We start from the raw sequence: 12,512 nt of genomic DNA, 5'->3' as shown, positions 1-12,512 counted from the left end.
AAAGGTAAAATCACACACAGGGTCTTAGAGGAGACAGATGGAAGCCTCTTCATGTAGCTGTATTTTGGACCAGCAGCCTCAAAACTGTCTGACTGCTTTCAGTGAACAGCCAGAATGCTAAACCCAAACCAAATCAGAGAAAAGCTGAGCTGGGAGAACTGGCCACTCCCCTTTCATTGTACAAGTTTTTTTTAAACATAAGCCTTTTACCTGAGGCAGTATCTGTTAGCTATAATTAACTTGGCCTTAAAGCCCATTGAAAGCCAGACCTTTCAGAATCACTGCTTTTATGACCACCCTGGGGAAAAAAAAACAAAGACACCATAACCTTGTTAAAGGAGCACCATCATCACACACTACTCTTTGAATGAAGAAGTGCTTCCTCAACACGCCTGAAATAGTCTGGTTCTAACACTGAGGTTGTGTCATTTTCTTCTGGACTCTCCTAGAGTACTGTCTTCATTTATTGTAACAAATGCTAATAATTTTAAACATCTTAGTGAGATCAATTCCTAGCCTTCCATGTTCCGGACAGCACAGCTGGAGGTCAAAGATTAGGATAATAGCTTCCCTTACAATGTGGATGCTGGCTATTTGGCCAATCAAGTCCACACTTGACCCTCTGAACAGCATCCAACCCCAAGCTAAACCCCCACCTTGTCCTGTAACCCTGCATTTCCCATGGCCATTCCACCTAGCCTGCACATCCCTGGACAGTGTGGGTGATTTAGTTTGGCCACTCCACCTAACTTGCACATCTTTTGATATGGAGGGAACAAAGAAACCTTGAAGGAGTGCAGTCCATACCATGGCATTAGGAAGCAAGGGAATGTATAGTGGGGAACTGCAAAGGAGGGTTTGTAGTTATAGAAGATTCTACAGTTTGGGGAGGAGTGGTTGCAAACAGACATTTCTATAATTGTCATTAAGTTCTGCTAACCATGTTGTCTCTCCAACAAGGGACATTGTGGAAAGAGACAGGGATGTATGCATTTGAATTGGGGTGTGGGCAGGAGAGCATTCCAGGCCAGGTAGATTCATCTCGGATCTTTATAAATAATGAGGAAGGTGTTGATTCAGAATGGAAGCGGGTGATATTCTCATCTGTGAAAGCCAATGTCCTAACCTGACTGACACCATTTAATTCAATTTGGTTTCTCAGCCTTTCTACCTCTCTCCCAAAATGCAGCCAGAGACCTTCATGTGGAAAAAAACACCACCTCATGGTGTACAGAAGAAGTCCTTTGTTTTTTTTTGATACCTCCCTTCTCTACTAAGCTGCAGGGGCCAGTTATTCAGTTGGCTAGTTTGCAATTCAGAATTATGCCAACAGTGCAGATTCATTTCCTGCACCAGCTGGAACCTGGACTCTGACCATGAAGAATGCTCCTCAACCTTTTCCTCGTGTGAGGCATGGTGACCCTCTGGTTAAACCATCAGGAGAGTCGATGAAGGATTTATATCTGAAACATTGTCTAACCTGCTCCTCAGATGCTGCCTGACCTGCTGTGCTTTTCCAGTGCCACACTTTTCAACTCTCTTTCTTCACCCAAAGTCTGTTAATTTGTCAGATTTGCTAGAGTTAATGCAACTTGTAACATTAACTCTTTCAGAATCATTATTTTAGACAATATGGATGCCTGCACCTGAACTTTGCATGAGCTCCTTACTTCTTAGCATTCAGTAAAACTGTTCAACTCCTTGTGTATTTTCACGACTCCTTTATTTATATCTGTGAGTAGATTTTCAAGTATAGAGCTCTTTAGCCTTGTACCCCAAACCTCCCTCTTCACATGTTCACTCTAGACTAGTGACTTCGTTAAGTGAGCAGTTACATCATCTTTACCCAATTTATATGAATTTTAATATACTGCATTCCAAATCCCCCACCACCTCTCAGAGAGGCACCTCTTGGAATTAGTCTATACTTGATGTGTTTGAAATAAATTTGAATGACTTCTACATAAATGCTTTCATTTTTAAAGATGCCTTGGCCATCAGCTGCTGGTGTAGTGCAACATAAAAATGTACCATTTAGCATATGCTTCCTGGTGAGAATATGTCAGCATGATGTAGTTTCTGTGTGTCTCCACCCAGTCCTCCTTGTGATTCTGAATACTGACTTAGCTTCTGTTTAACCTTGCTGCTGGACTCAGCCCAGGATGGCACCTGCTATTTACCTTGTGATTGGATTTGAGTTATGTTTGTCTTATTCATAATCAGCTTAGTTGTAGTTGCTTTAAAACCTGTACTATGAATCAAAGTTCAAACTGCACTGCATACAGGAACTTTGGTACTTTTTTTTACTCCTAACAACTGAAGCAGTTTCTGACAGCACAGTGATGTGTGAATTTGGTGCAATGTGAACAAGACCCACAGAACTTTTTAAACTATTCATTCATGGGGTATGGACATCATTGGCTAGGTCAGCGGTTTTGCCACCCTTAATTATGCTCAAGGTGATGGTCGAAAGTTCAAAGAATCTGACCCAACAAAACAGAACGGCAATATCTTTCAGAATCAGGATGACGTGTGATTTGGAGGGGGATCTTGGAGATGATGTACCACTGTATCTGCTGCCCTTGTCCTTTTAGATGGTAGAGGTCACATGTCTGGAAGGTAATGTCAAAGGATTTTTGAGTTCCTGCAGTGCAGCTTGTAGATGTTAGACATTGCTGCCACTGTGCCATTGGACGAAGTAAATGTTTAAGGTGGCAGTGATGAGAATGTTGACCAGGTTGATGGCTTTGTCATGAATAGTGTAGACATTCTTCAATCTTATTGGAATTTATGGTCAGATTTTGCATGGTGCAAATGTCACTTGCTCCCTGTCACCAGATGTTTTGTTTTATTGTGTTATGTCTCAGTCATGTATCTTTTTAAGAATGCAGCATGTCTTTGAGAGGCATGCTTATGAAGTCACATAGCATGGGACCTGAGGATATGAAAATCTTGGGCGGCCTCCTAAATCTGATCACTTGAAGGGAATCACACTTGTCGAAGTCGGCTCATCTCTTGTGACTGAAGAGCCTGATACTTGCCCCAGATATGTGTCTGTGACTGTGAATTGCACATAATAATCTTAGTAATAAATAATTTGAATCTTTTGAAACCATTATCCCCACAGTTTGCCAGAGATGACATAACTTTTGACACATCAGGTTAATAATGTATGAGGCAAAACTCACAAAAGTATAGGTCTAAATGGTGCTGCGCTCTGTTCAATTGACAGCAAGAATCGTGAATTTTGATCTTTTTAATTTGATCTCAGTGATGTTGTCACTGGCTGGCCAGCATTTAGTGCCTGTCCTGGTTACCACTGAGAAAGTGGTAGTGGTGAACTGCTTTCTTGAACCACTGCAGTTCATGAGCTGTTGCAAGGCCCATAATGTCTTAGAGGGGGAATTCGAGGATTTTGACACAGTGATAGTGAAGGAGTAGCAATATATTTCCAAGTCAGAATGGTGACTGGCTACCTCGTTTTTACCTTGGAGGGAAACCTGCAGATTGTGGTGTTTCTCTTGTCTCTGTGGATGATTGTTGTCATAGAAGGTGCTGTTTTAAAAAATTCTCAAGGTCAGGTTCGTAGGAGAGTAGTCTGACACAGAACAAACGACCAAGAGGCGAGTCTGCTAGAATATGAGCATTTTATTCCCCGCAGCGTCGCCGCAACCAGGTCTCATACTTACAATGGGTCTGGCTTATACTCACTCTACATGTTACCGGAACTGGGAGCCGTCAGTTCTCGTAGAGCGGTTGCCAACAACCCACGCTCGGCGGTTAAACGTAACCCCGGAGCAGACTCACCGAACTGTTTCACCACATTCCATTGCTTGGCCCAATACATGTGTTACATTATGATTCACACATGTATTGGGACATAATTTTACACCACAGGTGCTGACTAAAGATGTTAGAATTTCTGCATTGCATTGTGTAGACAATACACATTGCTTCTACTGAGCACCTGTAATGGAGGGAATGGATGATTGTGGACATGTCAGTCAAGCAGATTGCTGTATCCTGTATGGTGTCAAGCTACTTGAGTGTTAAAGTTGCACTAATCCAAGGAAGTGGCTCATATTCCATCAAGCTGTGACTTGTGCCTTGTAGATACTGGACAGGCTTTGGGGAGACAGGAAGTGAGTTACTGTTGAAACTTTATTGCTGGAACAGCACAGCAGGTCAGGCAGCATCCAGGGAACAGGAGATTCGACGTTTCGGGCACAGGCCCTTCTTCGGCCTGTGCCCGAAACGTCGAATCTCCTGTTCCCTGGATGCTGCCTGACCTGCTGTGCTGTTCCAGCAATAAAGTTTCAACTTTGATCTCCAGCATCTGCAGACCTCACTTTCTCCAGAAAGTGAGTTACCCAGCCTCTAGCTTGTTCTTACAGCCAGTATTTATGTGGCAAGTCAAATTGGGTTTCTGTTCAAAGGGAACCCCCGAGGCATTCACTTTTTTCTTCTTTTGGGCCATCCAGTTTCATTTCTTAGGTAAGATTTTAGAGTCCATTGTTAAAAATAAAATTGAGGAGTATTTGGAAGTGCATGGTAAAATGGAGTTGAGTCAGCTTGGTTTTGCTAAGGGAAAGTCATGCCCAACAAATTTTAGAATTCTTTTAAGGAGGTAAAGAGCAAGTCAGACAAGGGAGAGCCAGTGGACATGATGTATTTGGATTCCCAGAAAGCCTTTTAACAAAGTTCCATGTAGGAGACTGCTAAATAAGATAAGAGCCCATCATGGGAAGGGCAAGGTACTGGCATTGAGAGAGAATTAGCTGACTGACAGAAGGCAGAGAGTAGGGACAAAGAGGTCTTTTTCTGGCAGCCGGTGAAAAGTGGAGTTCTGCAGGTGTTGGTGATGGGATCACTACTATTCAAGTTATCCAGAACTGAAGGAATTGTTACTAAGTTTGCAGATGGCACAAAGTTAGGTGGAGGAATTGGTTGTATTCGGGGAGCGGAGAGGCTACAGAAGGACTTGGACTGGCCAAAGCATTGGCAGATGGAATAGAATGCGGGAAAGTGAGAGGTTATGCACCTTGGTAGGAAAAATAGAAGCATAGACTATTTTCTGAATGAGAAAAGGCTTTGGAAATCTGTAGAACAAAAGGACTTGGGAGTTCTAGTCCAGGATTCTCATGGGATTAACATGCAGTTTCAGATTGCAGTTAGGAAGGCATTTCAACAGAGCTAGAAGACAAATTCAGGACGTACTGCTGAAGCTGTGTAAGGCTTTGGTCAGGCTGCATTTCAAACAAATGTTTTGTAAGCTGTCATGGGCCTTGTGTCTCGAATGGTAGAATATAAAACATCGTACAACGTAGTACGGCCCCTTCGGCCCTTGATGTACCGCTGATCTTTTATCCTACTCTAAGTTCAGACTAAAATACACACCATTCATTATACTATTTTCTGTGTGCCTATTCAAGAGTTGCTAAAATATCCCTAATGTATCTGATTCTACTACCGCTGTTGGTAGTGCATTCCACGCACCCACTACTCTGTGTAAAGAAACTACCTCTGACATTTCCCCAGAACCTTCCTCCAATCACCTTAAAATTATGTGCTCCCGTGATAGCCGTTTCCATCCTGGGAAAAGGTCTCTGGTTATCCACTCTATTTATGCCTCTCATCATCTTTTACACTTCTATCAAGTCACTTCTCATCCTCCTTCTTTCCAATGAGAAATGCCCTAGCTTCCTCAAACTTTTTTCATGATACATGCCCTTCAGTCCAGGTAGCATCCCAGTAAATTTCCTCTGCACCCTCTCTAAATCTTCCACATGTTTCCTATAATGAGGCAGCCAGAACTGAACACACTATTCCAAGTGTGGTAACCAGGGCTCTGTAGAGCTGCAGCATAACCTTTATAGCTCTTAAACTCAATCCCCCTGCTAATGAAAGCCAACACACCATCCACCTTCTTTCCAACCCTATCAACATAGGTGGCAAATTTTGAGGGATCTATGGAGATGGACCTGTTCCTCCACACTGCCAAGAATCCTGCCTTTAACCTGCCTTCGGGCGGCTCAGTGGCACAGTGGTCAGCACTGCTGCCTCACAGCGCCAGAGACCCGGGTTCAATTCCCGCCTCAGGAACTGTCTGTGTGGAGTTTGCATATTCTCCCGTGTCTGCGTGGGTTTCCTCCGGGTGCTCCAGTTTCCTCCCACAGTCCAAAGATGTGTAGGTTAGGTGAATTGGCCATGCTAAATTGCCTGTAGTGTTAGGTGAAGGGGTAAATGTAGGGGAATGGGTCTGGGTGGGTTGCTTCTCGGAGGGTCAGTGTGGACTTGTTGGGCTGAAGGGCCTGTTTCCACACTGTAGTAAATTTTAAAAAAACCCTGTATTCTGACCTTGCAAAATGAATCACTTCACACATTTCCAGGTTGAACTCCATCTGCCACTTCGCAGCCTAGCTCTGCATCCTGTCGATGTCCTGTTGCAACCTACAACAGCCCTCCAGACTATCTACCATGCCACCAACCTTCACATCATCTATAAACTTACTAACCCACCCTTCCACTACTTAATCCAAGTCAATTATAAAAATCACAAAGTGCAGAGGTCCCAGAACCAATCTCTGTGGAACACCACTGGTCACCAAGCTCCAGGCTGGCTGAATACTTTCCATCTACTACCACCCTCTGTCTTCCAAGGGCCAGCCAATTCTGTATCCAGACAACAAAATTTCTCTCTCTCCCATGCTTCCTTTACTTTCTGAGTGAGCCTACTATGGGGAGTCTTATCAAACGCCTTGCCAAAATCCATGCACATCAGATCCACTGCTCTACCTTCATCAATGTGTTGTGTCACATCCTCAAGGATTTCAATAATGCTTGAGGTATGACCTGCCCCTCTGAAAGCCATGCTGACCATCTCTAATCAAACTATGGTTTTCCAAGTAATCATAAATCCTGTCTCTCAGAATTTTCTCCAATACTCGACTCACCACAGACGTGAGACTGACTGGTCTGTAATTCCCAGGATTATCAGGGAATAACATTTGCCATCCTCTGATCATCTGACACTACTCCAGTGGACAGTAAGGATGCAAAGATCATTGCCAAAGGTGCAGCAATCTCTTCCCTCACTTTCTGTCATAACCTAGGGTATATTCCATTTGGCTGAGGGGATTTATCTCTCCTTATGATTTTCAAAATTTCTAGCACATCCTCCTCAACATCGACCCTGTTTGAGCATATCCACCTGTTTCACACTGTCCTCAGAAACGTCAAGGTCCCTCTCAGTAGTGGATACTGAAGCAAAGTATTCATTAAGGACCTTCACTACTTCCTCTGACTCCAGGCGCAAGTTCCCTCCCCTATCCCTGATTGGCCCTACCCTCACTCTGGCCATCCTCTTTTTTTTTTTTTCCTCATCAGTGTCAGATTTTCCTTTAATCCTAGCCACTAAAGCTTTTTCATTCCCCCTTCTAGCTCTCCTAAGTCCATTCTTCAGTTCCTTCCTGGCTATCTTGAAACCCTGGAGTAGGAGAGTTCCTGATGAAGGGCTCATGCCCAAAACATTGACTCTCCTGCTCTTCAGATGCTGCCTGACCTGCTGTGCTTTCCCAGAGTCTCACTTTTCTACTCTTGCCTCCAGCATCTGCAGTCCACAGTTTGTCCTAACTTGTAACCCTCTTGAGCACTGTCTGATCCTTGACTCCTCAACCTTATGTAAGCTTCCTTCTTCCTCTTGACTAAATGTTCCACATCCTTCATCACCCCAGATTGTTTCAGCCTATCATCCCTTCCTTGTCTCAGTGCTGGACAGGTTTGTCCCACTATCAGCAAGTGCTTCTTAAACAACCTCCACATTTCTGTCATCCCTGAGAACGTCCATTCCTAATTTAGGTGCCCCAATTCCTGCTTAACAGCGTTGTAATTTCCACTCGCCTAATTAAATACTTTCCTGTACTGTCTACTACCTATCCCCCTCCATGAGTATAGTAAAGGTCAGTGAGTTGTGATCACAATCACCGAAATGCTCTCCCACTGACACCTGACATGATTCATTGCCAAACACCAGATCCAATCTGGCCTCTCTACATATTGAGTCAGGAACCATTCCTGGACACACCTGACAAAAACTGCTCCATCCAAAGTATTTGAACTAAGAAGGTTCCAATCAATATTAGTGAAATTGAAGTTACACATGACAACAACCCTGTTACTTTTGCAACTTTCCAAAAAGGATTTGCTGACCTTGGTGCGGGTCCAGAGGAGATTCAACAGAATGATCCCAGGAATGACGGCTTGTCATATGAGGAGCATTTGAGAACTCTGGTTCTGTAATTGGAATTTAGAAAGATGAGGGCAGATCTGATTGCAACTTGGAGAATACGGAGAGACATTGATAGACTGGATGTAGAAAAGATATTTCCACAAGTAGAAGAGACAGGAATCTGAGGGCAAAGCCTCAGAGTCAAGAACGACCCTTTAGAATTGAGATGAGGAGGAGTTTTGTGAACGAGAAAATGGTGAATCTGTGAAGCTCATTGCCACAGAAGGTTATGAAGGCCAAGGTGCCGAGTATATTTCAGATTGAGAGAGGTCCTTGATTGGCAAAGGGATCAACGTATGTGGGGAGCAGGCAAAAGAATGGGGTTAAGAAACATAGCAGCCATAATTAAATGGCAGAAAGAGGGCCAAATAGCTAAATTCTGCTTCTATATCTTCTGTTTTGATGGTTGCAATTGATACAACTAAGTGGCATACCTAGCCATTTTTGACATTACTTGACAGTCAACCATATTGGATTGGAGGGAAGGTCCCCAGAAAGAAGGTGATAAGCAACAGTAGCTTTTCTTGCCCATGTTTCATCTGATGTCATGAAATTTCATTAAGTCCAGTGTCCAGTGGCTATAAGGTATGATTTAGTGTGCAGTGTCCCCTCTCTCCAGTAACGTTGCACAGCAGTCAAACCATTATTGCTCCTAGATTCTCAATTCAATTGTCCTGCCAACAAATGCTGTTTCATGTTGCAAATATGTTGTTGCCACTGTTGTGCTGTGAATTTACATGAAGTGGGCTACATAGAGTTGGGTTGGATGTCTGAATCTTTCATTAAACATAGAAGGTGGAAAAGCTAAAATATTGTGATTTGCTTAGTGTAAAATAACTGAAGAATAAGTAAGTCACTGAGCTATGGCTGATTGGGTGAAATCCAGGCATCCTAGTTACTGTGTAAAACCCAGAGAAACAGGTATCTGTTCATAGCTAGGTCATCAACCATTCACCAATTGACTGGTCTTAGCTCATCTATGAAGAAGTGTTTGTTCTAAATTCAAAATTAAATGTTAATGAATATTATTAATTGTTCCTACAAGTGAAAGTTTTATATTCTCAATCCTTTTGGGTGGGCATAAATGAAATGATCATGTTTTGTAATATTTCTGTTCCAACAAGTTCTATAGCAACAAGGTTAGAGAGAGAGAGTTTTCAAGAACATTTTTCCCTAAGTATGTAGCATACTCGGGGAATAGATTAGGTGTTTATTACAACATACAGAGTAAGAATATTTGGTAGAATCTGAAGAGAGTAAAATCTACACTGCACGGCATTAAATGAATAATTGATTAATTGTTGTTTTATTGCCAACAGAATGTTACAGATTCTGAGTGACTGGTTTTGGTGGGATCACCTCTGGCTTCCCCGAAATCTAACCTGGACCGATCTAGAGGACAAAGAGGGCTTTGTGTATGCCAAGGTCTCCCATTTATATGTCACAGTCTTCTATGCTGCTCTCCTGATGATAGTCCGGCACTTTTTTGAAAGGTAAAGCCCTGTACTTAGCCACATTCTGCGGTCTTTGTGTGACAAAAATACAGAATGGTGAATGTGGAAGCTCCACAAATTATTAAACCCGATGTCAAATGAGTGACCCCACAAGCATCATTGGAGCCAGTCACTGGTTATTTCTGGACACTACTGTTACCCCTTACTCCTCCTGCTCTGAACTTGTATGTTTGTGTGCAATCATCTGCAATTAGCTTTCTTGGCTCATTTCTAGTTTCAAGGTTCTTTGTTCCTTAATTCTTAGAGCACAGACATTTTTTTAAAGTTGTAAATTTCATGAAGATGTAACCCATTATTAAATTAGTGCAAACAATTTTATGAGATTCTACAAAGGGAACTTTGCAACAGCCTGTTCTAATGTGATTAGTTTGTAATCTGGCAATATGTCTATAAGTTCGCAAATTTATTAACAACTAAGTTTGGGAGTTAGAATAAAGTTCTTTGCTTGAGGTATAGCATCTGGTTTTTTCTTTGATGGAATTAATCACCACTGTTGAGAACATGGTTACATCTGTCCGATCTGTTGAAGCTGAAAGACTCTGTTAACAAATAGAATTGCCCATTTTGTTTAATCAATTATTATTTTTAGCCACAACACCCTTTTTAATTCCACTGGTACACTCTAACAAACAGCATTCTACAGTGCTGTTCTACCTGCTTAAAGCCAGAGACATGATCTATACTCCTTCACCCAACACAGTTAAGTTTTCTGAAACGGGATCATTGGAGTCCACTGTGGCTGAGACAGTCAGAGGTCAATATCTTAGCGCACCAGTACAAAGTCCACAGTGACCAATAAATATATGGAAAACAAAGTGAGCTTCTAAATTTAGTTCATCTTTATGACGACTATTACATATTGAATCTGACCACTCAACAGAGCAAATTAAGATTCCGTATCTTGGGTGTGATTTTTGTCTGTCAAGATGGGGAGAAGGGGGAGCCTATCTCCTCCTCCCTTTTAAATCAGTTTTGGTTCTGAAGGGTTTGTGGCAAGCTGTCCACAGCAGCTTGGATCAGTTGCTGGGAATTCTGCACAAGAAGCTTGTAGACTCTCTCCATTCTTACTCCTTGCCAGTGTGAGGTATTTGAAGGTTTGGTGCTTCCTGCATTAAGCATTTCTGAGTTTGTGAGACATTTAACATGAGGACTTACTTGACCTTATAGTGGAGTGTGTTCGACTATGAGGCTGTAATGTTCCTCCTTTATAAAATCATCTAGCATTTGTACCCCTGTCAGTGAGAGTCATACTCATTCCTGACTTTGAAGGCTCTGTTAGAAGGAAATATGTTTATGTAACTTGTACTACTAAAATACAGATTCATTGATTGAACTTTAAAATTCCCACCCAGTCTCACTTTTTTTTAATGTGCTGACTCTTTTTTAACATCAAGTGATACAAACTTTGCTACTTTTCTATAAAACACATGCTTGCATTTGTGTAGAAACTCCAGTGTTCTCAGCACGTACGAGAATGCTTCACAGCTAATGAAATGCTAAAAATATAAAGCTGAATTTTGTTGATTGGGCAGCTTCCCCCTTAGTTTATGGATGGTAGCTAATTAAGCAGTTGCCATCAGTTTTGCCAGCTTATTCTGATGGGCTAGCTGCCACTGCAAGCAGCTCACCGAGTCAGAGAGCTGTTAGCTCAGGAGCACCACCATAACCTGAGGCAACACTGGAGATCCCCCCCCTCCCCCAATAATCTGCAGGTAAGAGGAAATAACATTTTGAACAATTGTGATTGAATCACTGGGGCCTTGGGTGCAGCCTTCCCTACGCACAACATCACAGCCCATCAAATCCTCCCGTACATCCGATCCAGAGTTGCAGCTAGTGTTTGTTTCTATTCTGCTGGCAGCCTTCACATGCTTTGGGAGGGAGTGGAGAATGAAATTACCAGCGGCCTTGTTCAGCCCTCAAAGGGACCTGTACATAATTAGTGAAATGTCCATCTTCCTGGTGGATCCCATTTCCACTGTCAGTAAAACCATGACAATGTAATATGGCAGAGAAACTTATCCACCCCCAACACCTCACAATTTTACTTGCCCACTTAACTTTGCTGTCCCCTGAGAGTAGATAAAATTCTGACAGTGACTCCTACTGTAGAGCAAACTAATCTGTTAGCCAATTTTGGCCGCATGTCAATCCCTCAAATAGGCTACTTTTTTAAAAAATGTATAAACTATTTGAGGGATTGACCTGTGGCCAAAACTGGCTACTACTTGAGTAGGAATCACTTTGGCATGAGTTAAGGCACTCAGTACAATAAAGAAAGGAAACCCCATAGTTTGGGGTAGTCACAGGGTAGCTTAATCTCAGTAGTCTTTGCATGTTTTATGTTCTGCTTATGTTTTTTTGCATAAAATAGAAAATGAAAATTCTGAGAGACTGATTAATTGGTTAACTTAAAAAAAAATGCTTATGCATCATTATAGCCAAGGTGCACTGCTCCATCACAGAATCCTCTTGTAATATGCTCTCAGACCAACTGTTCGCAGTGTCACATTATAATTTGATTTCAATATACTAAATTAAGGGTTCAGTAATAGATTTTATTTATTTGTTTAGGCATTTATTACCTATTCCTAATTACGATCGAAGTGGTGGTATGAATCACCACCTTGAATGGCTGCAGTTTGTGTGTTGAAGGCTCTTGCAGAATGCTGTTAGGGAGGGAGGTCCAAGCTTCTGACCCGGCAACAAGA

General features: G+C 42.3%; 1 protein-coding gene across 1 annotated transcript in view; it reads left to right on the top strand.

Annotated features, from left to right (window-relative positions):
- The window catches only part of cers3a (ceramide synthase 3a), a 55,319-nt gene that overhangs the window by 4,799 nt on the left and 38,008 nt on the right, over positions 1–12,512 (top strand). Inside the window, exon 2 of the mRNA XM_043677652.1 lies at positions 9,607–9,780. Coding sequence (XP_043533587.1) covers positions 9,608–9,780 — 173 coding nt within the window. The 5' untranslated portion in view covers position 9,607. The remainder of the gene's footprint in view (positions 1–9,606; positions 9,781–12,512) is intronic.

Source organism: Chiloscyllium plagiosum, chromosome 36 (assembly GCF_004010195.1).
Source record: "Chiloscyllium plagiosum isolate BGI_BamShark_2017 chromosome 36, ASM401019v2, whole genome shotgun sequence".
NCBI classification, from domain to species: Eukaryota; Metazoa; Chordata; class Chondrichthyes; order Orectolobiformes; family Hemiscylliidae; genus Chiloscyllium; species Chiloscyllium plagiosum.
The sequence above is the reverse complement of the archived record's forward strand: the minus strand, read 5'-3'. Positions and strand labels throughout refer to the sequence as shown.